The sequence below is a fragment of the Sturnira hondurensis genome, unplaced genomic scaffold (genome assembly GCF_014824575.4).
Source record: "Sturnira hondurensis isolate 20B ecotype Veracruz unplaced genomic scaffold, ASM1482457v3 Scaffold0016663, whole genome shotgun sequence".
NCBI lineage: Eukaryota > Metazoa > Chordata > Mammalia > Chiroptera > Phyllostomidae > Sturnira > Sturnira hondurensis.
The window spans coordinates 4226117-4252908 of NW_028089294.1; the positions used below are offsets into that span (position 1 = coordinate 4226117).

General features: G+C 40.6%; 1 protein-coding gene across 5 annotated transcripts in view; it reads right to left on the reverse strand.

The window, feature by feature from the left end:
• Positions 1–23743, reverse strand: part of THADA (THADA armadillo repeat containing) — a 293763-nt gene extending 270020 nt beyond the window's left edge. For 2 of the 5 annotated variants that reach the window (XM_037066489.1, XM_037066490.1), the window contains exons 1-14: positions 22010–23739; positions 18931–19024; positions 18550–18644; positions 17735–17865; positions 16313–16461; positions 16158–16190; positions 15852–15900; positions 12519–12706; positions 9612–9706; positions 8407–8627; positions 6287–6993; positions 4390–4541; positions 3143–3298; positions 2302–2424 (exon numbers count right to left, since the gene is read on the reverse strand). In XM_037066489.1, coding sequence (XP_036922384.1) covers positions 2302–2424; positions 3143–3298; positions 4390–4541; positions 6287–6993; positions 8407–8627; positions 9612–9706; positions 12519–12706; positions 15852–15900; positions 16158–16190; positions 16313–16461; positions 17735–17865; positions 18550–18644; positions 18931–19009 — 2178 coding nt within the window. In that variant the 5' untranslated portion in view covers positions 19010–19024; positions 22010–23739. Of the gene's footprint in view, positions 1–2301; positions 2425–3142; positions 3299–4389; positions 4542–6286; positions 6994–8406; positions 8628–9611; positions 9707–12518; positions 12707–15851; positions 15901–16157; positions 16191–16312; positions 16462–17734; positions 17866–18549; positions 18645–18930; positions 19025–21972 lie in introns of those variants that run through there. The other 3 variants (XM_037066492.1, XM_037066494.1, XM_037066493.1) reach the window with 3 other exon arrangements.
• Between the last annotated feature and the right edge of the window lie 3049 nt (positions 23744–26792).

Below are 26792 nucleotides of genomic sequence, written 5' to 3' on the forward strand. Positions count from 1 at the left end.
AGACTGCAAGCACAATGAAGGCAGGGACCGTGGTTTATAGTACATTTACGTCCCTAGTCCTGAGCGTACTGTCTTACGCACACATACAAGAGGCTCAATATTTGCTCTGGTTACTTTTTTTAAAAAGAGTATTTATTATTATTATTTTTTTTTTAGAGAGAGAAAGGAAGGGAGAGAGAAAGAGAGGGAGAGAAACATTAATGTGTGGTTGCGTCTTGCACGCCCCCTGCTGGGGACATGGTCTGCAATCCAGGCACATGCCCTGATGGGGAATCCAACCAACCCTTCAGTTTGCAGGGCAGAGCTCAATATACTGAGTCACACCAGCCAGGGCTGCTCTAGTCACTTTTAATGGCTCTTAGTGAGATTTCCAACTACCTTGACCTAGCATTCAAAACTCGACTTGATTTACTAACTAATTTCCACCTTGCTTTTCTAACTCACTTGCCAGTACTCACCTCCTCTGTTCCTCTAAGTATCTTATGCCATTCACACCAATGCATTTACCGTTCCCCAAATTCTCTGTCCTTTCTTACCTCCGAACCTTCACTTAAGCTGGTACTGAGGGAAAATGCCACTCAGATTTTAGACTCAAGAGCAAATCTGGATCACTGCTAACTACTGAGAGACCTTGAGGAGGTTACTCAACTTTTCCAAGCTTCAGTTTTGTCACTTTTATGTGAGGATAATAATATCTATCTCAGCATATAAAGCATTTTACATATTTAAAAGTACTCTAGCTATTAATATCAGTTATTCAGTTATGAAATAACCTCCTTCACTAGACTAAGAACATCCCTTCCAGATTTAACAGCCTCCCTCTTCCCCAGCACTCAGTCTGTCGGCTGGCTCTGGGCCTGCTACATACTATGCACAGCACCCACTGTTATGGTAGTGTTCACAAGATAATGCCAAAGTTGCAACCGCCAAAGCCACAGGTGACTATAGTCAGGAGAAAATATAAGAACCATGAGACTGATTCAGATTAAGACTTTAAAGACCAGCTGTCAAAAAATATATATCCATAAGTACAACTAAGAAAACACACATACATGGAAATCTAGAACATCAATCCCCAAAATTGGTTTTGTGTTTCTAAGTGCCTAATTCAGAGAAAATATCTCGTTACCCTTGCAAAAAGAAGAAAGAGATGTGTTTTCTTAGACCACAGAAGGGCTAAAACGTAACTGTTGCACACAGTAGGTGCTCAGTATATAGTCTGATCACTTTCAATGACTCCCGGCAAGGCTCGGTAAGGCTCTCCGGAGTGATTTAGAGGTTAAAGGAGCTTCCTCACTTTAGCCTCAAAACCAACCTTTTCACAGAGGTTACTAATCCCACTTACAGTTGAATGGATTCGTAAAGTAAGCCAACTAGTCAATAGCAGAATTAGGACTAAACCTATGTGCTTAACGTTTAGGTCGTACTTTTCTAATCTTCATTGGTGGGATTCTACAAAAATGAAGCTGATTTCAGACTTTGTATAAGAATATTCTTCTTCAGATGACTTTTTACCTCTTAATAGAACACTGAAACCTGGGGCCCATCTATAAGGTTTAGGGTAGGTAGTATATTAAGGCTCCAATATATTAATTTATTATACCTGTTTCCCTAAATAAAATAAAATAGATGAACGCTGTCCTCTACCTGTGTCTTAGAAGAAAAATCAGAGCCTCCTTCTGAGAGACGAGATTTGGAGTAAGAAACCAGGGGTGGGAAGCTCATTCTGTCCTGATGGACAGAAATTAAAGTTGTCAAGCTGAGCCCTGGCCTAGACTGGGGCTTCTATATCTGAGGTCCCATCCATCCCATTAACACAGTACCCTAGAAGTCAGCCCCACTGTTATGCTCATTCCAAAATGGGATGGACGGGAACCCCCACAGCTGGACCATGGGCCAGGAGCCCATCAAGCTGCTGAATATCACAGTATAATGGAAACAGGCCCGGACATGGCCTTCCTCCACCCTAGGGAGGTGTGGAGGAGTTCAGGGCCAGCAATCACCTTTTGGCTAAAGGACTAAATTCATCTGGCCCACAGAAGCCGTAAATTATTGAAGCCAACTCATTAGTATCATTTTCCAACAGATCTGAAACCCAGCACTGGCTCCACAGCTCAGTCTGCCTCACGAGAAGCGCAAAAGCACCCACAGGACCATGTGAAACTCAGCCTGAAGGACACAACACAGAAACCCGACTTACCAAGACTTCCATTTCTTTCCCTTTAATGCACGTTCATAATAATGTTCATAATTGTTTTGGGTTTCTCACAAATCCGTTATGTCTAGAAATATATCACCTACCTTATATTGCTGTAAAGAAACAGAAGGATGTTGTTTGGTGAACTCATTCTCTGGTTCGTGTTTGGATTTATTTTGCTCCAGTTTATAAAGGACCTGAGAACTCTCCCGTATCCTACAAAACAACTTTTGAGAAAAAGAAAAATGAAGCGTATGCGAGCCATGTTAACCCTAAATGTCAGCCTACAAGATAAAGGAAAAACTTTCTAAATTCTTTACACTAAAACTTGAGGCAAGGAAAGTACTAGTTTTTAAACTCTTAATGTTTACAGTGTCTTTCTGACAGAAAATTAGTGTTTACATGTTAAAAACCAAAACCCATGTATTACTGCAAACCAGACCACAAGTCACTAAATCATAGTTCTGTTTCCTTTAGGTCAGCCTGAACCTAACTTACGATATTTACTTCTATACTCTAATATTCTTCACTCCATAAATGTGTCACATGATTATTTCAAGTTGAATTATTCAATAATGACGGTTTCATGAGGTGCTTCAAGAAACTATAAAAATACAAGAGCATCCTTCCTTCTCCTAACAAAGTTTCTTGAGGTAAGTTACACCACAAAAACTCATCGCTAGATTTTTTTCCTTTAAAAAAACAAAAAACAGAGCTCCAGTTTGATTTATTACACCAAAATGACAAGACTTTTCACTCTGGACTTTAGCCCCAAACGTAAACTCTTCGGGATCACAGCACAGCCCACAGGAGGGCCGTGAGGAGCTGCGGCACTCCCGCCCCATGACCATCGTTCTCGCACACTCCCCCAATTGGGGCTCTTTTGATAAAACATTTCAAGGGCAGAGTTCACACTTTCCTATGCTTTCGGATGAAAAATTCTACCTTTTTAAGAAGAGAACAAATCTGTTGCCGCACTCCTGGAGACTGACTGTTAAGATTGTATGTGAGGAAGAACTGAATCCACTGCATTTCTTCTGCGGAAACGATTTCTGTGCTTCGATTACTTTCACAAAGCAAGCCCAATGTATCTAAGCGCACCTAAAACACATCAAGCAATAAAATGGTAGTTTTTCTTTTTTTTTTAAAAAAAGAGTTTATTTATTTTTAGAGAGAGGGGGACAGAGGAATAGAGGGACAGAAACATCAATGCGTGGTTGCCTCCTGTGCACGCCCCACTGGGGACTTGGCCCATAACCCAGGCATGTGCCCTGACTACACACTTCGGTTCACAGGCCCGCATTCAATCTACTGAGCCACACCAGCCGGGTAAAATGTTAATTTTTCAACGAAATAAGCAAAGCCTAAACCACCTGACATGGTTAAGTATTTACACAGGCTACCAAAGGGGGGAGGATCAGTAAGCCTTTGTTTACCAATGTGTACTTCAGAAAGTTGCCCTTATCCCAAAGATCCTAAGGTTATTTTCTATAAAATTACTTTATTAAATGTGTAAATTGGATATTTATTAAACAGTCCTAAAGATTCTTATCCCACAGTAATGGTCGACTTCATTCACTTTCTCAGTGGCCACTCCACCCCGGGACCTGGTCACTTCACTCTCGGATCACATGTCATGCATGTCTAACCAGACTCCTGCTTTCTTTTGGCTCCCACCCTACACACTCACCTCTGTTTGCATTAACTCCACCTCACCACTGAAAGTGGTTCCCAGTTACCGAGTGAATGAAAACCGACGCCTCAGCCTAGGACTGGAGGCTCCCCTAACACGGACAGAACACTCCACTCCTGCCAAACAACACGTTTAATCATTCTGCAGTCCTGCCTGTCATTCTGTGGGCGCCAGGGCCTCCTCTTCTCTAACCAGTTAGCACCTTCCTAATCAGCCGCCAGTGCTCCAATCAGTCTCTTTTCCCAAACTTCCCGAGTCCTTACACATGAAGGACTCTTGTGTCTGTATTTTCATCTAAGAGTCTCTAGTTGTTTTATGCAGGTTTTCTTATTCCTTCAACTAAACTCTAAGTAGCCTAAGTACAGGATCTGCACTTTTCATTCTCAATTCATCATCCTTATGGACCCCTTAAAATAGTGATGGGCATAACAGGGACCTCTCTACTGAACTGCTAAATGAAAAATAAACCAGGAATCTACTGCATGCATGAATTCCTTACTTGGCAGTGCTGATGAATCAAGCCTTGCTTTATTTTTGCACTGGACACAAGATTCCCCCAGGCATCGGTTGCAGACTGAAGATGTCCATGAGCCCTCGCTGTTCGCAGACATGCCATCAAAGCTCCCAGAGCCCCTCTACTATGATGAGACCCTAAGGATGGAAAAGACTGCTCGTTTCAAAAGTGAAATACAAAGACCAGCACTGTGTTATATAATAATAACCACCATTTTCATGTTTATGATAAAAATGATATTTCAAAAAATAAAAATCATATTTTAAACTGAATTCTAGCATAAGTTAAAGTTCCTATTATATAAAAAAATTATTTTAAAAATGTAATGATTCTTGTGTCAATAATTTCAAATAAGCATAATCCTCTTATTGTTAACTTTTTTAAAAATCGTAATTTTTTGCTAGTATTTTTACTTTTTCCTTGCTCATTCAAAAACAAATTAGAAAGTGAATCAGAAAAAAAATCAGGTGGAGAAATGTTTGAAACAATAAAAATAACTAATCTGACTTTCAGCCAAATACAGGAAAAACACTCAGTGTTTCATTTCCCTAAAGACAAACACTGAACCTCCCTGCACATTTCCCCCAGTACAGAAGATAACAGGAGAATCACAAAGAACAGGATGCTCTCACAGGCTAGGACATCAGCCGTTACTAAGGAGACAAAGAACTCTGGCTCACAGAACACCTTGATACGAAACAAATCCTGCCCTGGCTGGTGTGGCTCAGTGAACTGAGTGCAAACCTGAAAACCAAAGAGTCCCCAGTTTGATTCCCAGTCAGGGCACTGGGAATTCCCTGGGTTGCAGGCCAGGTCCTCAGTAGGGGGTACGCAAAAGGCAACCACACATTGATGTTTTACTCCCTCTCTCCTTCTCTTCCCTTTGCTCTAAAAATAAATAAATAAAATCTTAAAAACAAACAAACAAATCCTGCCTTACTTCAGAACAGATTCATGAATACTGACCTTCATATAGCTTCTCAAAAAGGCAAGAATAATTATTAAAAAGTATAAACAATGACTTATTTTTGTGTATAGGAATCAGACTTTTTACCTATCTCTTAAGCTACTCTTTGAAGTACTGAAAAATTTTAAATTATTTTAGTTGCAAATATTCTTAAAATGTAATATTGGGTACCATATTCCTGCTTTGTTAAAAAGAATATAATAACGTTAAGATCTGCATGATGAGTCAGAATCATAATTTTATATATTAATTACTATACTACCCTTTAATGCAGTGACTCCTTTGGGGTTACTGAGCTTCCATGGAATGTTTACCCCTATTCTAAATTATTACAGACAGGTATTTCTTAGGTCATGTCTCTAAATGTTTTGTCTCTTTCCCCAAGGCAATAACTTGCCACTGCCAATTTACCTGTTTAACCTTGCCAAAATAGCTTTTACTTACTGTTTTGATCACTTCAATAAGCAAATTATGTAAAACACACAAACTTTTACTCCAGTCTGACAACCAAATGACAAATGAGAATTTGGTCAAATAAATTAAAACCCAATACAGTAGTCACCCCTTATTCACAGTTCATTTTCTAAAGTTCCAGTTCCAGTTCTTACTTAGCTTCAGGCATCCATGGGAGTCTTTAACCCCCTGCACACAAGGAAGGACTATAATAAAATGAACCTCATAATCATAACTGGAGTCAATCCTTAGCCTATAGAAATGACTTCAGCAAAAAAAGAACATCTATTCAGCTGTGTGCAGTAACATTGGTTTCCATCTGAAATCCTTATTGTTAATATCCTACTTTACTATTTGCAGAAGTGATGACATTTAAATCTGAATATAGTCAATATCTGCCTGGATAACAACACTTAAAAATCCTAACTAGAAATTACTAAAACAAAAAAATCAGCTTCTTACCAGTTTTAGCATCAGCAGAAGTCTGAAGAATCTTCACCATGTAGCTTAAGCTTTCAGGGTTGCAATTCAATAATTTTGGCAAGTAATAATCAATCACATAAGACTTTTGATCCAGATTTCCTTCACACAGTATGTAAAGGAGAGGAGAAACCCAAGTCTCATGCCACTTATCAATCCAAGTACTGTCGACAGCCTGAGATTTCAAATGACTCTTATGATTTTTAAACATAGTTTCTAAGAGGTCACTTGCATAAGGTACCAGTGACTGGTCCCCCATCACCTGTAAGATTTGCGATGGGATAGTTTTAGCTAATGCCAAAATACGTTCAACTCCTATGCAATCTACTAAACAACCAAGGCATATATACTTTCCCTTAATATGCCATTCCAATCGCAGAAGACTCTGAGTCAGTTCAAAAATGAAATGATCAGCAGCCAAATCTGACTTGTCCAGCTCCGCCTCTGTGAGAGTGAGCTGGTGCATTTGGAGAATATTTCTGAATATGATTTTGTTTTGGTGTCTCAAAGCATCCAACGGATGTTCCCAGTGGGTATAGACATATTCCAGAAGTCTCTTAATTATGCTTGAATTCCCATTCAGACTGTTCTTTAGGCTTGGGGAACTTGATTCAAGAACATGTATGGCTGAGTTAGTCCAAGATGCCAAAATTCTAGAGAGAAACATTTCCAGAGCTGATTCCTTGATCCTGAAGAAAAATGAGCCATGTTATTATAAAGTGACTAGTAAAAGAAATTTCATTTTATAACCATTTAAACTTTAAAAATACAAAACACAAAGAGTGATCAGAATAAATATTCTGATCACTCTTTGTGTTTTGTATTTTTCACTACTAAATGTACAACAAAAAAAATTAGAAACAAGGTCAAAACAGATCTCAATTTATATAAAATTTTATATAAAATTGATTCATCTTGTGAAAGATAGTCCAAAAAAAGACACAGGAAACCTTTGAAGGTGATGGAAATGTTCATTATTTTGATTGTGATGATTGTTTCACAGGTATTTTGCAATATACTGAGCAGCTGGGGTTGGAAAAAGTTACTTGGAATTGGGTTTCTTTTGAGGGTAATGAAAATATTCTAAAGTCGATTGTAGCGATAATTGAACCTCCTGTGAATATACCAAAAAAAAACCCTCTGTAAATTATACCTCAATCTGTTATAAAATAACACAATGAAGAATAAATTTTATAACATGCACAATTTAAAAATATGTACAATTTTAAAATACATATAAACTGAAAAACAAGTAAAGTTTATTTTAGAACATCGTAGTTTTCTCCCTTTACTACATGTTCATTGCTATCACACTGGATCCATGGTTTGATATGTTAAGCACACGAACACTTCCAGGCAAAATTATGGCAAAAACACTAAAAAGCACGAACTACAACCCACTGAAGTCAAGAGACCTGGCTATAGTTCTGGCTCAGGTGCTTACTAGTAATATGCTCTTAGGCTAAAGCATTTACTCTCCTAAAGCATTCACTTGCAACAAATTAGACAAACTCAACAAATCAGATTTCCTATACTATTTACCAGACATGTGAAGATCACATTGGATTATCTATAATGAAGCTGTTCATAAACTATAAAGCACTATACATATCGAATTTTTATAATTTAAAAAATGCTAGCATCAGAGACTGAATATTAAAATTAATTTTAGAAATATTCACTATAGCCCTGACTAGTGTGGCTCAGTCGGCTGGGAGTCATTCTGCAAGCCAAAAGTTCACTGGTTCGATTCCCATCAGGGCACATGCCTGGGTTGTTCGCCAGGTGCCCAGTTGGGGACATGCAGGAGGTAACTGATTGATGTTTCTCTCCCTCCCTCTCCCTAAAAATAAATAAATAATTTTTTTTAAAAAGAAAGAAAAAGAAATATTCACTACAGGTTAACCTGAACGAATAATTTCTATAGCCTTCTCATATCATCCCATTTTTTTCTTGTCGTATTTTCACACCTACCTCATTTCCTTATAATTTGGGATTATCCTGCCCACTTTTCACTGAATTACTAGGTACGCTGGCTCACTTGCCACCTTTTAAATGTCTGACAAGCAAAAAACTTACGAGACAGTAGTATCGAAACTCACTGTGAACTCAAGGTGAACAAAACGTGCACAGTGTCCAAGAGCAGAGCCTCCCCGCTCGGGCCCATCCTCCCGTTCTGCCAGTCCAACATGGTGAGTGTCCCCTGACACAGGAACAAGAGAGCTGACTCGGACACATCAACACAGCAAAGGCTCCTGCAGGAGTTCAAAAACCACTCGGGGACGCTCGTGCAGTCCACTGAACGGAGAAGCAAGCTACTAATCTGAAAAAATATAACAGAGCTAATATGCCTAAAAACCTCTAAAACTTTTCAGAGATATTTCAAAGTATAAATCCAAAATTATCTTTTCACCAAAACATCCCAAGAAAAATAAATGAAGCTAAAGCTAAAAAAGCCACAAGTATTAAAATTATTATAATAGGGGGAAAAAATCTGAGTCCATGAACCATTTTGCTTGCAGAGCACAACACATCGCCACCTGCAGGTGGATGAGTTTAATTAATGCTTTTAAGAAATACCTAGTAATTACTTTGTGTGATCTCATAGAACGTTACATATCTATTTTGCATAGTCAGGCAAAAAGCTAAAATAAGTTCCTAGATAACACAGTAAAGAAGAAACTGCTAGCCCTGGCTGGTTTGTCTCAGTGGATTGAGTGCTGGCCTGGGAACCCAGGGGCTACCAGTTCAACTCCCAGTCAGGGAACATGCATGGGTTGGGGGCCAGGTCCCCAGCAGGGGGTGCAGGAGAGGAAACCACACACTGATGTTTCTCTCCATCTCTTTCTCCCTCCCTCGCTCCCTCTCTCTAAAAATAAATAATTAATTTTAAAATTAAAAAGAGAAACTGCCAATAGCAAATATAAGGACTATAGCCCAAATTATCAAATTATACTTTCCATAAACCAATTCACTGAAAAGTTGATTCTAGCATGCTTCCTCTCTAAAATACAATATTTGGGTTACTTTTTAATAAAAAACATATTTATCAAAACAGCACTAGAAAAAACTAGAATAATATACATCAAAGAATGTTGATAATGATTCTTTTTTTGAGATAGGTTTACAGATAACTGTTGTGTTCTATTGTATATAAATTTTTGGAACTGCCTTACATGTAAGAGAAGAAGTCATCAGAAAAAATTCTGACTATGCAAAAAAATTTAAATTCACTTCTTTAAAAATATTTTTAAAACATGTGTCAAACTATCAATACAGTACAATTCTAAACAGGAGATGCACTCACCAAATCAGGCATCTTTTCAGGTGGATGAAACATAGCCTTAATGAAAAGAATAACAGCTAATCCAGACGTACTCTGAATTGTCCATAAGAGGTCATCTATTCGGCAAAGAAGAAGACAGCACGTATTAAAAATGATGGATAGTCTGGTACGGTGGAAAGAGCAGATGCTGCAGGGGAAGACAGTCTTGGGTACAGTTTCTAGCTTGACTACTTGCTTGGACAAGTTACTTTAGCCCCCAAGCACTCAGCTTTCTCTTCTGTAAAAAACAGGAAAATCTAACTCCTATCTGACACAGTTCTTGTAAGGTTTAAATGAATAATGAACATAAAGGCTTTTATGCTCAACACATAAATACTGAATAAATGTGATTCTTTCCCCTCCCTACTCATATCCACTCTTCCTTTCTTCCTTCCTACAGCCTCCCAACCCTTTTAGCAGCGACATAGGCTGTACCCTCCCCTCCACTGATGCCTCTGCATCCCAACCCCTTACATTACATTGGTTTTTCTTAGCAATTTCAGGGCTTGTGTAAGGAGGCTGCATCAGTGCTAATTACAAACTCTGCTATAGGTGGCACTGTACCCAAACAATTTTGACTTACTATCTTCTTTTTGTTCTCTTTTAGCCTCTGGTTTGTCATAAAGTATACCAAATAACATGGTGAATTATTTAGCCTGTTGAAGAACTTTAAAATACCTATTGTGAGTTACCTACTAATGATCCATTCTGTTGTTTATCTATGTTAATAGAACTATAACTTTGATTGAGGCATCCATGTGTCCAGCCAAAGGCAAGACAATTATTTCTGTAATTTTCCTTGCAATTAAAGGTAACTGTAAGAGGGTTCAGGCCAAGAGATACAAGCACAAAGCTCCTGGGCACTTTGGATTTTCCTGATTAAAAGTAACAATGCAACTGGTCTTCCTTCCTGACTTAGAGACGTGAGGTCTGGAGCTACAGCAGTCATATGGCAACCATGAGGCAACAAACATGTGGGTGAGAGCCTACACGGTTAAGATGGCAGAGCTGAAAGACAGAAAGGTGTGGGTCCTAGTCTGCCTACTGTAGTTCTGGAACACCCGCTTCTGAACTTCTTGTTACGTGGGAAAGAAGGGAGGCACATTTGCTTAAATCCCTGAGGTTCAGTTTTATGTTCCTTATAGCTAAATACTTACTGATACACAAAGCTTTAAAATCCTGGAGCAAATAACACTGATTAGGTGCCATCAAATTCTCAGAAAAAAGGCTGCTTGATATTAAAATCATGTCTTCTCTGCATTTCACCAATTAGTCATTTTTCTTCAGATTTAACAAATTTCTCTTTTAAAAGCAAATATCCTCAGAAAAGATGTCTGTGAATTATGTTAATAAGAGTAACTTTATTTTCCTTTTAATACCTATCTGAGATCCTATGCAAGAGAAAAGAAGGAAAGGAAGGCAGGCAGGCAGGCAAATAAACTGGACAGTTTAGCTAGGACTTCCAGTAGTTACCAGGGTTAAAAACATAGAAACAATGAGATTACTATTTATCTCGCATCAGCCTAGCAAAACCAGAGTCAGTTACTGTTCTTTACAAGTAAAAGCTCTTGAACAGATCCCATTAGTGTTCTTTAAAAATTAAGATAATATTCATACATATATTAACATATAAAATGGGAGGTAAAGGATGACAGAGTAATATAACTTTTTACGCGATACTAATGTGTTAAGTATCACTTTTTTGTTAATAAAACAGAGATCCAGAAAACCAGCCAAAACAAATGTACAGCTAGTGAATTGCCGCAAGGCAAGTATCCTTGTACCCACCATCCGTGGCTAGAGGCGGAACCCACACACCCAGCCCCGACGTCTCAGCCCTGCGCCTCGTCCCAACCACAAGCCCTTTCCTCTCACCCGAGTAACCACTATCCTTTCAGAGCAATGACATCCTTAGTTTTTTCAAAAACAGTTTTCCTGACCAAGTGTGCAGTCCTAAACGCTATGGTTTAGTCTGGTCCGTCATCTAAACATTTGATATGTGTCTAAGTGTCTTGTAATCTGCATGTGCCATCTCCGCCCCTTTCCTTTTGTTAACTTTTCTGTTGAAGAACTCTGGCCTTCAGACCGGTGGAATTTCCCTCGATCTGGATATCGCCCTTGTTTACTCCTGGTGCCGTTCAACGTGTTCCTGTGTCCTCTGTAATGCGTGTAAGTCGGCAGACGGCCTAGACACAGGGCCAGTCTCCAGTACAGCCCCTCTGAGAAGACGACAGTGGTGAAAGCAGAGCTCTGAGGAGCGTGTGCTGTCTGGCTGACTGTTTCTGTGCCATCAGCAGCCCTCGATGCTCAGTGCCCACACCCATTCACTGGGGGTTACAAAGTAGTGACATTCTAAGCCCACCACTTCACTGTAATTTATTAGCTGAAATACTCTGATAAAAAGACACGTCTTCTCATTAACTGCTTGTTTCCCCCGTGGCACAGTTCATGTGGACAGAAGCAACGCATGAGCGAAGGGCACAGGGCCCCACCCGCACTGATGGCGGCCATCTGAAGACGGGACCTGCCGCTCAGGAGAAATGCATGGACGGCACCTGCTTTTCACATCATCTCCCTTCCACATTCGGACATTTCTTTGCAGGAATTTTCTTTCACTACTTAAAGTCCGTGGCTTTTCAACACTAAGATTGTTAGGTTTTCTTCTTTGTATACATACACACACACTTAGAAAAATCCTCCATCCTTACCCCTTGCTAAACTTGTGCACCTGAAAGAAAAAGTGTTAAAACCTTGTAATCCCAGGCCTTTCTCCACTTTGAGGAGCAGAGAGAGGAGGAGTCCTACAGCTCTGTTGAGTATCATGTATGTCATACCATTATCAGCAAAAACGGAGCGACAATTATCATTATTTGTATGTTTTACACTTACCATCGTTCAAAAACTTGGTAAAAATACTCAGCAGTTCACACATACGCTGCCATGCGGGAGAACTGGAGATCGTCAAATGAGCGCCCGGGAGGCCATGCGTCTTCTGCACTAACGTCACCGAAACTCGAATGCCTACCATCAGGTCATTCATCAACTGCGTTTGAACAACACGATTTCCAGCACATTTTCTACAGTGAGGAAAAGACATTATTACCAAAAAAAAGTCAAATAAAGATGTCACCATCTCTATCTCTCTTCAAAAATAATACATTCCTCAATCAAAGGGCCAAAAGCAACTTTAGATCACAGCAGACATTTATTTATGCCTTTCTCTTCTATTCTCATCCAATTATGTAGACATTTATCGGACACCTTAAATACTCTTACCTCACCTCAACATTTTCCTCTCAGCCAATAACTAACCTCACTTCTCTTTTTTAAGTAGAAATAGCAAATTAAAACGAATAACATAATCCATAAATTTGAACACTCCCTCAAACTTGGTGCACTTTTTCCATACGGCTTCCACGAGGCCAGACTCTCCCAGACCTTCTCCTGCTTCACCACTGTTCTCCTCAGACGTCTTGGCCAGGTCATCCCATCCCCCTGAGCTCTTGATGGTAGAGCTCTCCGTGACTCAGACCGCTGTCCTCCTCTCTTGTCCATCTAATTCATGCCCTTGATGCTAATCTCGTCTAACTCACTAGCTTTAAAATACAATCTATGTGCTAACAATCCCCAAATTGTATCCCCAGACCTCTTTCTAATTCCAGACTTGTATATGAAGCTTCCCACTCAATAACTCCACCTGGACGTCCAACAGGCACCACAAACTGCGTGAACTTATTTTCAACTCCAACCTACTCCACCTGCTGGGGTCTCTACCCCATGAAAACTTTGTCATCATCCTTGACTCCTCTCCTCCTCATCGCATCCAGTTGGGTCTCCTTTCCCGTCCAGTTGGGTCTCCTTTCCCGTCCAGTTGGGTCTCCTTTCCTGTCCAGTTGGGTCTCCTTTCCCGTCCAGCTGGGTCTACTTCCCTTCAAAATACCTGCAGAGCCAGCACTCCCCACTGCTACTCCTGGCCTGAGCCACTCTCCTCTCTCCCTCGATTACTGCAATAGCCTCCGAACTGGTCTCCTAGCCTCTATCTGTGCTCCTCTCAGTCCATTCTCAACACAGCAGGACACAGAGTGATAACATGAAATCATAAGTCAGGGAAAACAGTTTGGTGGTTCCTCAAAAAGTTAAACATAGACTCCCACATGATCCAGCACTCTACTCCTAGGTATATGACCAAAAGAATTGAAAATAGGGATTCAAACGGATCCTTGTTTACCTACCCACGTTCATAGCAGCACTACTCACATTACTCAAAGGTAGAAATGACCCAAATGTCCATTAATAGATACATGAATAAACAAAGTGTGTTATATATTTACAATGGAATGTAATTCAGCCATAAAAAAGAATAAAATTCTGATATATGTTACAACATGGATTAATAACCTCTAAAATATTATCATTGATAAGCCAGACAAAAAGGGACAAATATTATATTCCATTTCTTTGAGGCATCTATAATATGCAAATTCAAAGTGACAGAAAGAATGAACACAGGTTACCATGGGCTGTGAAAAGGGATAAAGACAGTGAATTTTCTTTTGGACACACTGAATTTGAGACATGTGTAAAACATCCCAGTTAGATGTCTAAGAGACAACTGACAATACAAATCTACTACTCAGGGCAGAGAGCTAGGTTGGAGTCACAAATCTGTATATTCTAGTATGGAGATGATAGCTGACACCGAAGAAGTAGACGATATTAAGCAGTCAGAACAAGGAGAATAGAGAGGACAGAACCCACATTTAAGAGATTAAAAAGAGGAGGAAGGAAAAAAAAAAGGACGAAGAGCCTAAAAGGTGACAGAGAAGGCGCTCCTTCCAGCTAAGGCACAAGGAGACCGTGGGGTGCAGATATTACTTCTACTCTTCCCCAAAACTTCCCTAAACCAACACACAAGGGATTTAAAACATAAAAAGACATAAATACACAAGAGCAACAAATAGACAATGATACAATAATAAAACTGTATAAGCTACAAAGCAGATGGATAAGGGATAACTCACTTAGCAAAATCAAAAAAGATGACTACTAAGCCAGAGAACAAACCCAGCAGCTACCCAATTTGCAGGCCCAAAAGGCTAAGAAATTATGGGTACCAGGTACTCTTTGACAAGTAGGTAAGTAAATGCAGGGCTGAAAACGGGAAGACAGGCAACAAGTCAGTTGAAAAAGTAAAAAATTAACACTCTGGATCATACCCTCAAGCCAGCAAACAACTGGTCTACCTCTAGAGAAGGTAAAACACCAGGTGCCTGGACAGGAGGACAGCACACACAGATAAGGTAGCAATACCATACGGCAAACAGGAGTATCAGGCAAAAATAGGCTCAATGCCAAGAAAAGAGCTTTCAGACCCAGCAGTCAAACTATTAAACGAATGGTTTAAAAGACTTTTCCGTGGTGAGTCCACTACCCATGCAAAAAGACCTAAGGATACTAACATCAGGCAGGGGTTCCCCAGAGAAAGAGCCCAGCTAAACTAACACACAATCAAACGTGCAAACAAGCCCTGACCAGGTAGCTCAGTTGGTTAGAGCATCATCCCAGTACACCAAGGTTGCGGGTTCAATCCCCTGTAGGGGTTAATATAGGAATCAACAAGTGAATGCATAAATAAGTGGAATGACAAAAATCAATGTCTCTCTCACTCTTTCTAAAAATCAATAAATAAAAATTAAATTAATTAAAAAAGCCCTGTAATCAACCACACCTGCATGCACTGAGATTCAAATCAATTCGCAGTGCCCCATTCTTAAATGTAAGTGCTCGGCCTGGGATCACCAAACTCCTCAGGAAAGATTCTAGCACAAATGTGGTGACCAACAGCAGCAAACAGGGTAAAAAGCAACTTGGAAGAAACTGAAGCTATGTAGAAATTTTTTTAAAAACTTAAAAAAACTGTCATTATTATCTTCAGAGAGATAACAGAGTACTTCGTCCACAAAGTAAGAACAGGATGCTATGAAAAAAGAACCTTCAGGTAGAAGAAAGAGCTCTTCCCGTTCTCATTTATTGTCATAATAATTTATTTGATTTAAAAAAATTAAATGTCAAACCTCTAAAAATCAATTTATATAACTAGGTCTAACATTAATGGAGAGGCATATAAAGAAGCACATTGCAGAACTTTTTACAAACTTCCTCTGTACAAAGACATGTACAATAATGAAAGTATGCACAGGCATGCCGACACATAACACTTGCCTATTTTCTTCTGAGATTTCAATTAAACTCTTCTGTAGAAAATGAAGCACTGAAACAAAAAGAATATAATGACAAGCCAGAATTTAAAAACTATAAACTTTAACTTCAGCACAAGAGAATATTTTAAATCACTGTTACCTAAAATGATATCATCGTAGAGAAGCAGAATTTTAAAAGGAACATGATGTACCTTAGCTATCTGCAGTACTCTACCTACCTACTGCCTAGAAACTTAAAAGAACCAGTTCCAAAAATGACTCATACAAGCAGTTACCTCTCAGAATAAAATAAAATAATAGGACTTACCATTTTCAAGAAGATTATTAACACTTGTTATACCTGTGGGAGAAAAAATTAGTAACACTGGTAAGAAGTCTGGGGACCGAAATTAACATCATTTCAACACAATGATGTAATGACAGGGGTTACCCAGAAAAGGCACTAGGAAAGAGCTGACTTACCCAAGTTAAAGTTCTCCATGCATGAAGATATATTGTCAATTACTCTCCTATAAGAGTATAGATCAGTAGTATTCAACTCTTCCTGAAGACGAGAAGTAAAACTTTGTATGGCCTCAGTTAGAAAAAATTCATGTAGGCAATTCAGTGAGCTAGAAAAAAAGCAAATATTAAAATTCTTGACAACTCTGTAGTACAAGGATATGTAAGGAGGGAGGGGACTCATTACAAATGAAGGAATATCGTACTAGGCCTTCAAAACACTGCCAGAAAATAACCTAGACTATCCTCAACAGAATAGCCAAAGTGGCAAGACCAAAACACCATGTTTTTCCTCCACCTAAAATCATCCAGTAATGTCCCTCCCAGTCAAAGTAACAGCCAAAGTGCTTACACCGACTTACACGACACTGTGGATCTGGTCCCACCACTACTTCTCATCTTGCTCTTTGTTCACTAACTCCAGCTACGTGGCCTGCCCTTGTTCCGACAACAAGCCAACGCCTTTGCTCGTGCTATTTCCTCCACCTGGAACACCTTTCCCTCAAATATACCCCATAATCATTCCCTCGCCCCTTTGGGGCCAATTTCAAATATCAGCCTATCAATAACAATTGAACAAAAACATCTAAAGTGACCATTATGTTTTAAACTGTAGCCCTCACCCTATCCTTGGGTCACCCCCTCCCCTTGCTTTATTTCTCTCCTTAGCACTCATACCATCTAATCCTATATATTTTGCTTCTTTATTTTGTATATTTTCTATCTTCCTCTTAGAATGTAACCTCTATTCTAGATTATTTCATTCACTGTATTCCCAGTACCTAGGAGAATACCCGACACATAGTCAGTAAAAATTTATCGAATGGATAAATTAATTTTACATTGAGTAATCTAAATCAAAACCCGTAGGCATTTTTTAAAAATATGACTCAACTGCCCTGGCTGGTATAGCTCAGTGGATTGAGCACTGGCCTGTGAAGCAAAGGGTCACTGGTTCGATTCCCAGTCAGGGCACATGCCTGGGTTGCAGGCCAGTTCCCAGTGGGGGACACATGAGAGGCAACCACACATTGATGTTTCTCTCCTACTCATTCTCCTTCCCTTCCCCTTTCTCTAAAAATAAATAAATAAAATATTTAAAAAATATATGACTAAACTGTTCTAAAGTTTTTCTAGAAAAAAATCAAAAATGGAAATATTCTGCAAAAGAAAAGCCACAGAAGAGATGACTTGCTCTAACATATAATGAAACCACATCATCAAGCCACATTCACATTTTTATAGTGAATAAAAGTGTGACATTGGGGTATAAACAAAGAGTCCCAAATCAAAAACCAAACCAGGGAAAGAACTTTTAATATTGCTTACTTTTAATCAAATTGAACATTTACAATACCCACTTCCCTTTCTTTTTCTCCTTACCTTGCCAAGACTTTCTTCAAGGGATTCTTTAGACTCAAAGAAAGGTAAATGCCTGCCAAAATATCCAAGCAGCTTCTAACGGTGGCATCGCACGTGCCATTTTTATCTGCCTCCTCCAGGAAAGGCACAATCTATAACCCAAAAAATTTAGTGATGGTAATTTTCTCTAACATCAAGCATAACAAAATAACATGGATTCAAATACTTCTTAATTCTCAAGTATAATGTGAAATATTTTCCACACTGCACACTATTCAGGATACGGACTTAAACACCTACTTCAGTATTTATTAACCTTTTTAACACATGCCCCCAACTTCCACTGTACCCTCCAAACCAACCTTCACTGAGAATTAAAGACCTGCCAACGGCTTAAGATACAGGAATCCTGCAGCACTGCTGAAAAACCAACAATGCATTTATTTAAGTGCTTTCCAAAAAATATTATGCAACTTCAAATAGTAAATCCTAATATTGAAATACTAGTAAGGGAAATCTTTACACTTTAACTTTTTAATGTGCTTGCTAAAAAGTTTTGAACAGGAGGATTCATAGAAATAATCTTGTAAGTATCTCCACAAAAAAGGTAGGTACAGTTATCTCATTATTGTAACTATTCACAGCTCCAACAGTGACAGATATGGCTTCTATTGCTACTTTGAATTAAAAAAATATTATACAATAAACAGAAAGAAAAACCTATTCTTTCATGATACAGTGATATTAAATAACTGGAATCAAACATTATCAATTAATTTCAAACGTCTGTAACAGCATCATCTCTGAGATGCACCCACCAATCAATTCAGCCTTACCTGTTTAACACAACGGATCTGCGACACCCCGTCGGTGAGCTGTACGCAACGTAACAGCAAAGAAGCTAGATTTCTCCCTTCCGCATCAGCCAAAGCTACATAACATACACACAAAAGTTTTCCTCAGTGATTTAACAATATATGGATATGAGTTTGCCTTTGTTATGCATTCTACAAAATTTAAATATTTATAACCCCCCCCAAACAGGCAGAACTTAGACTGAAGTAGAATTTTAAGAAAACCATTTTACATCCAAAGTGAATATGAAGATTACTGAAAAGATAAATGGCAAAAGTTTGAACACTAGGTCATGTGAAGTCCCAGAGATGAAAATAATTAATTTGCAATCTAGAAAAGGAATTAAGTCAGAAATCACTTACATCTCAAGGTTTCAAGGTCCTGGTGACAAATGGTCAATGCAGTAACTTGTACTTCTTTCTTCTTCTTCTTCACAACCATTTTAAACTGTAGTCACTGCAAGAAAGAAGAGTTTAAGGCCTTGTTTAACGCGGGGTTCCTGAACCTCTGCACCACTGACATTTTGGACCAGGTATTTCTTTGCTGTTGGGCTGCTGTGCTGAGCACCGTGGTATGAATAATGCATCCCTGGCCTCTATCCGCTAGATGCCAGTAGCATCTTCCTGCTACCAAGTTGTAACAACCAAAAAACATCTACAGAAACTGCCTATGTCCCCTGGGGAGCAAAGCTGCTACAGGTTGAGAACCACTGGTCTAAGGATTTCTGCTCTGAAAAACTTTTTAATCCCAAGAAGACTTTATTATTGTCTAAACTCTAAAGTTACTTTTGTCTACTATAAGCCAGTCTTTGTATTTTAATGTACAGCAAACCTTCATTTTAGTAATAGCAAAAGAAACCAACATGGTTTTTCCAAAAATAAAGTGTTTCTAACCAACCTCAGTAATTTCTTAGACTGACCGATCAGCAGGTGTCGTAACACACTGCACCCTGATTTCTGCAAAGTACTTGACAAGCTTTTGCATACTATCCTTGTGGGTTTGCTTTTAGTTTAAAAAGAGAGTTTGTTTTAGTCAACGGGGTTCACAATGGACTGAACAAATATACTTGAAAAATACACACTAATAGTACCAGGCCATCTGGAGGGAAGTTACTCTAGGAAAATGCCACATAGGGCTCTCTTCTTGGTGCACTTAGCATTTTTAGCAGTGTTTATCATGCAAGCATTAGAGGACATAACAGGGAAAATATAAAGCAATTTATATGTTAATTTATAGAAGACACAGTGCTGGAGGGACATGTTGTATGATGGGATCAGGATTAAAAAACAGCCCAATGAACTAGAATAAACTTACCAAGATGAAATAGAAATAAATGTAAAGTGCTGCATTTAGACTAGGAAAACATAATATAGAAATACAGGATCACGGAAGAGCAAGGTGAAATGCAATTTAAAACAGCTCAACATGTGGTCTGAAACAGCTCAGTGTGAGTCAACAGCCCAACACAATTGCTAAAAAGCACATTAGAGGTCAAGTAGATTAAGGGAGTATTCGATCCCTTGGTCATCCCAGAGGTCAGGTGACATGTGGAACATTAAGGGCAGTGCTGGTGGCCGCATCTTAAGGATCCATATAATAAATGAGAGAGCTTCCAAGGACCAACCAGACCTCTGAAGGGCCTGAAAGCACCTCCTTCAGAGAACAGCTTAGTTAACCAAAGGTGGCCTGGAGAAAAGAGGTTAGAACAAATGCTTTAAATGGCTGCTGGACTGATTAGGAGAAAGGGGGAGTAGATGTCTTTTGTCTTCTTATAAGATTAGGAAAAAGTACAAGCTTCAGGGAGGCAGATTCCGGCTCAATGCAAAGGAAGAACTGCATGTTCCAACTCCAGAATGGGCTGCCTTTAACCAGAGAATTCCTAACACGAGAAATCTCCAACAAGCTAAATGAACCCTTTTCATCGGGACTCCTGCCAACAGCCTCCTTACTGGTCTCTTCACATCCACCCTTGTTTCTAAAGAGTTCATTCTTTTCACAATCATCCAAACAATCTTTTAAAAACTCTAACCAAATCTAACTACTCTCTTGGCTTCCCAAGGGCTTCCAATTACTCTTAGAATAAAATCCAAACTTGAGACTTTGGCCTTCAAGGTCAAAAATAATCTGGCCCTAACCTTCCCTGCACTTCATCTCAAATTAATCTTCTCTTCACCTTCTCAGGAGCCAAACTCTTCCTGATGCTCTTGTTCCCACCTAAGGGGTTTCGCACAGGCTGATAATGCTCATTCCATCAGATCCTTACAAGGCTGACTCCTTTGGGTCTGTTCTAGGAACACCCCTTCTGAAAGAGCTGTGGCCACTTTAATACAAAATGCCACCATTCCTACTCGCACCTTTGCCATTGCCTTTTCTTCATAGCACTTACCACTACCTGAAATTACACTGAATAACTGTCAGTATATTGTCTGTGACCCCTAGTAGTAAACTCCATGAAGGCAGCAACTTCGATCCAGTCTGTCCACTGTTTTAATTCTCAGTTCCTAAAACAGTCCCTGTGCATGTTAGGTACTTAGTAAATATTAGGTGAATCAACACATGAATGAATTAACAAACATTTGTCAGAGATGTTCTGCTTTAACAGCAGAAGGGGGCCTACTTAGTATCTAAAATGTATTCTATATGTAAGTAACAAGTTAGTCCAGACGCTGATGAACTATGGTCCATCTGCCAAATCAAACATCAATATAGCGATGGTATGTGAAAAACCACTTAGCAGAAAACAGTAACAAAAATGGACACAGCTAGAAAGGCACAGACAGGGGAAAGAATTTGAAAAGTGACATGATTAGATCTAGGGAAATAATTGGGGATCGCTTCCCGGGGAAATTACCATCGTACATAGTTTGGAAGAGGTAGAGACAGAAAACTGCAGAGACTATTTCCTGATAAATGGTGAGCAAGATTCCAGCAGGATTTAATATTGGAAACTGCGAGACTAAACAATGGTAAAAAGTGCGGTGCTTATCCGTGCTCAGTGGATGTCCAAACGTCTGTCCTGATGAACTTGGCAGGCCTCCCCAGTAGGGGAAACCCCATGCCCAGCGTTGTGCACAGCATGAGTAGCCAGAAGATGCTCAGGAAATCATACTCCTCCTGGATACCCCTGGCTGCTTCCCTTTTCAACGGTACCTCACTCCATCTACACCTTTCTGACTGACTCCTACAAACATTCTCTAGGCAGTTTTCGAACTATGGGAATCCATGGTATGACGAGTGAGAAAAAAATTACCGGTTAAAATGCTGTCTCCAAGGAGACCTAAGCGACCGGAAACCTGTTTCCCCAACACCAAATTCTCGCGAAGCTAAAGGACGAGAATTGGTGTGGACCCCCCAGCAGCCCCTAACCACAGTGGCCGAGCCCAGCGACGGGGAGTCACGCGCACCCGCGGGTATGGCAGATGGGATGCTTGAGAGCCAAACCTCGTGCCCGTGGGCGTTTGAGAAGAGTCGCAGCCGTCTAGATGAGTCCCAGGAACTAATATAGTTCTACGATACCTCGATGGTTCTCAACGTGGTCTTCTATCGACTACCGGGTCGTTGCGAAGGGAGCGAAGCTAGGAGACTTGTAGGAGGAGTCATCGCGAGATTTGAGCTAATGCGCTCCTCCATTCAGGAGTCCGGAAAGGTCGTGATGTCACCAGGCAACGGGTGTGGGAGAGTGGATTCAGTGAGACTCTGACTTGAAAGCGTGCGCGGTACCTCACTACAGCCCTGGGGCTAACCCAGCCTGTTGGAAGTCTGCCCGCCTCTGACGTCTTAGGACAGTTTAAATTATGGTCTCCACACACCTGCGTGCGTGGGAAACTCGTTTGCCTCCCCGCAGGCACTCCACTTTCTCGCATTCGGCTTCCCTAACGCGGAGAGGTGTAGAAAACCGCATCCAGGACTCCGGAGCGAAGAGCCTAACAATATCAAAGCCTGCAGCAGAGGGTAGGAGGTGGGGCAGGCTTTGAACCGAAGCCGCAATAAGAATTTTGTCGAAATCGAGAAGTATGAACGCTAACGTACGCCAAAGTGCATTGATTCATTCAGCAACGAGATAATGAGCGCTATTGGTGGATCGTAGCTAAACGCTCGCCTTGAAAGTTGCCCACTAATTAGAATGTATCTTACACAGATAATGCAGATGGTCAGATGATTCTGACCTTTAAAAATAAATAAATGAAGTAACTAGGTGTCGAACACTACCCTAGGAGTTGGGAAGGGAAAGATCAGGAAATAGACGCTGATGCTTTGTTCAAGTGCATTTAATTTGGCAAATGAACTGAGAAAGATAACAGTTCCCCAAACCTTCCGTCACAGTGAAGACCTTAATTTATCATTACTTTTCTGAACTTTATCTCACCATCCCTTGTTTTTCTTTGTAGATTTGCCCCAGGTGTAGAATATTTCATTTTGTTTGGTATTGAGCTTTATTCGTGGAATTGCTTTCTCTGGCACTTTGCTTCCCTTTTATATTCATCCACATAAAAGCAAGTCCCTGTGTTTCTTTCATTCCGCTGTTATGTATTATTCCATTGTGTAGTATTCCACACGTACCCCTTCTGTTCCTTTGGAGATTTGGATTGTTCCCAGTGTTTGCTCTAAGAATGATGCTGTGAACTTTCCTGTGCATTTCAGCTGATGAATGTACAGAACTTTCTCTACAGCGTTGTTTTTGTATTATTTTTGACCAGGTCTAATAGTAAGAAATACATTGTACCTTGCACCAAGTGTACATAAATATTTGCGTATGTGTATATAACTTTTGTTTTGGGAAAGGCAGCAAAATTAAGCTCCAGAAACTGGTTCTGTCTTTGTCAGCAAATTATGTAGTACAGGTTCACTGTGGGAATTACAATAATTTCACAAGCCAATAGCATACAAGATAACATCTCTAAGTAAGCCAACTAAAGAGAAAACATACTCCAAATACTTGACAGATTAATCACACTATTGATCCAGGCAAGGGGAGATGAAGGACAAAAACTCAACTTTAATATGAGGTATACCTTTTTATACAAGGTAGCACTCCAGGAAAGAAGGCAGCCAACCAAGCGCTGATCTCAAATTGCCAGGGCAAGAGAGCTTCATGTGGTAGGCCAAACAAAGTCTCCCCAAAGATGTGCATGCAGTAATCCTAGGACCTGTGAATGTTATCTTATTTGGGAATAGGGACTTCACAAATGTAATTAAGAGATGAGATTCTCCTGAAGTACGCAGGGGGCGCCCAACACAAGGAGAGAATTTGGAATTTAGGCTGCAGTCCTTGGTTTGGGGGTGGATTACCAGTGCTTGGCACAGTCCGTGCTTTTAACCGTATTTGAGCAGAAGTATGGCCTGTTGGCCAAAGTCAAAGTGGGTAAAGTGTAGGTTTTGTGTGTCACGTGATCCCCTAAGCTCCTAACCTCAATACAGTGCTAACTCCTTCCCTAGTAGGGCCACAGTGCCCCCTCTAAGTTGTGTTTCTCTAGCACCTGAGTGATTGGTGAGCTGTCTGCACAACCTCAGCACATCCACATGTGGTTCTAATGGATCAGGGGCCAGCGGACAGCTACAGTCTCTTGGGGTGACATTAGTGCAACCTAAGCCAGGTGGGAGGTGCCCCTGCTACCCTAGCCCAGGCCTGGACCAAACTATCTTGGTCCTCTTCTTATGGTGGCACGCTGGTGTAGGAATGAGTGAATTCAGGCAGTGAAGTGACCATCTCATAGCAGTGTGAAAGATTCATCCTAACTCAGCTACTTCTTCCTGTTCTCACGGCACAAACAACAAGGGAAGGGGTTGAGAATCCTTGGAAGAAATAAACCATATTGTCTACCCCTCAGAATGCAGGAAACTTTTGTGTTCTTCCAGGAGGAGGAACAAACTTCAGAGGGCCTTAGACTGGAGTGTGTGTGTGTGTGTGTGTGTGTGTGTGTCAGGATGTTCTCTTGCAGACCATCATCCACACTGGTCCCTCCAGCAAAATTTCTACACCCGCAGGACCCCATTCCTGCCCCCACACCCAGAGTTGGCCTGAACTAGGGAGGGACCCATGTGGTCCCTCCTCTCCCCCAACTGATTTTTATTTACTCCTCACAACAGACCTGTGAAGTGTGCAGGACTGGGATTCTCATTTTACTGATGAAACATGTAGAAATGGAGCAAATGGCTGGTGTGCGGTGGTTCTGACGCTTAGTTCAGGGCTCTTTCCATTATATTCCAAACTCTCCTTTTAAATGCAAATGAGGAGAGGTGTGCGGTGACACTTTCCTACAAAATGAAACAATGCCATAATTATGAGAGCTTAGGAATTAATGGTGCTAAATGGGTTTAATGTTAAATTCTGAAGTAGGTGATCTACGGTCAGAGGGTGACTTTTCAAGCATCACCTCTGTCATCTGGTGGTCAAGTAACTATAAAACAACTGGTACTGATACTGTCATCATATAAAAGTTACGCACAACCCCGAGGCAAGGCGAATGATTTAGTGTGAGCTCTGACTTGTAGACTCTAATGTGACAAAATAAAATGTTAAATATACAAATAGAAGTCATTTTACACAGTGAGTTTTGCTTGGGGTGAGAAACCTCAGTTTACAAAAGAGGAGTCCCCTTCCCCATTTATTCAACAAATATTTGTTAAACATTGTCATAAATTGGTTCCCCAGGAAACGGATTCTAGGCAGAGATTTGTGTGAGGGACAGTGCCTGGGGAGTACTCTTAAGAATACCCCTGTAAGGGCTTGAGGTAAACAACTGGTCAGATAGGGCAGAGCTGGGATGTGTTTGCCACAGAGGCCTTAGCCTGTCCTGCTGGGAGCTCTGGGGTTGTTTTGGCATGGGACAGAGCCTCGGGCCTGCATCACCCAGTTACAGGATCAGACAGTGAGCCGTGCAGCTGACACTAACAGCACCTGGGGGAATGAGTGCCTGGTCCTAAAGGGGGGATCCAGGCAACACATCACAGCATCCATTACAGACCCCACCTGTGTTCTGGGCCCTGGGCAGTGGTCTAAGGTAAGGATGTGGAGAAACACACCGTCCCTGTCCTCAAAGCTACCCAAAGGTGCAGGGTGAAAGAATCAACACACCAATAAATGTTTACTATTTCTAGGAAATAGTAAACAGCTAGAAAGTATATTTCATCAGCTGGAACAACAAAGAAAAATCCATGCCTTTTATGGATGGCAATAAAAAAAGGTTGAAAATATTTAGGGTGAAAAGTGAATGTGCTTTCTGCTAGTGTAAAATTGAAGAAGGAAAATGTCCATCCAGAAACAGTGCTAAAGAAACTTGCCTATGAAATGTAACCAAAGCCGTGGGAGATTACTCTGGTATTCATCTGTAACATACTGTGGATCCATCCCTTCAGCTCTCCCCAACAATAGATGACAGGGCTTCCCCTCTGTTTGGGCACCTACAAGTGTTCTCAGCTCTTGGAATGGAGGGCTGCCTGTAGGCAGGGGCATGCTGGATGCTGGTCTCAGGTCGTTTTCCCTGGAAATAGCACCAGGTGGAGCAGGGTGGTCTTAGTGCTGATTCTGCTCCTGTTGTCCCAGCCATCCCGTCCTCTGCATCTGCTTGTCTCTCCTCTTTTTCCATCTGTGGAGAAAGAATCTTTATTTCACTTCAGGAAAATATACTTGGACTTGCTTATTATCCCTGCCTGCTACTATAACATGGTAATGAACTCTATACCTTGAGCCTTTAGGGCTTAGATATTTGAAATGCATAGAACTTTCTCTGCTATGAATTTCAGAAAAATCATGCGGGACCGAAGCCCAAAATGCCTTCCTTATCCCTTGTTTAGCTGAGGCAGGAGAGACGGAATCGTGCCAGAGGTCTGGGTGGGCCAGAGGACCACCATGGAGATACCTGTTGACAGTTCTAAAATCTCTTCAGAGCTTCAGATGCAGGCCTTCAAAAGAACATCTCATCTTGATGCCCTCCTTCAAACTCTTATCTCTTTTTGGCTCGCTTCTCCCTAACTAGAGTTTCCTCTTGATTTCTCTATACCAGTTTATGACCTGATCAAGCAAAAACTCTGAGGGCCTTTCTTTCCCTCAAACACTGCTTCCTCCCAGCTGACTGACTCATCAAGTTCAAGGTAGTCCATATTTTCTGTCACTACCCCAATTGAAGACGCTGCTAACTACCCCCTTACTTGTCCCTGTGGAGCAGAGTATCTCACCCACAGCACAGCTGATAGGTCACTGCTGGTTGTGGGTGCTGCCCTGCGC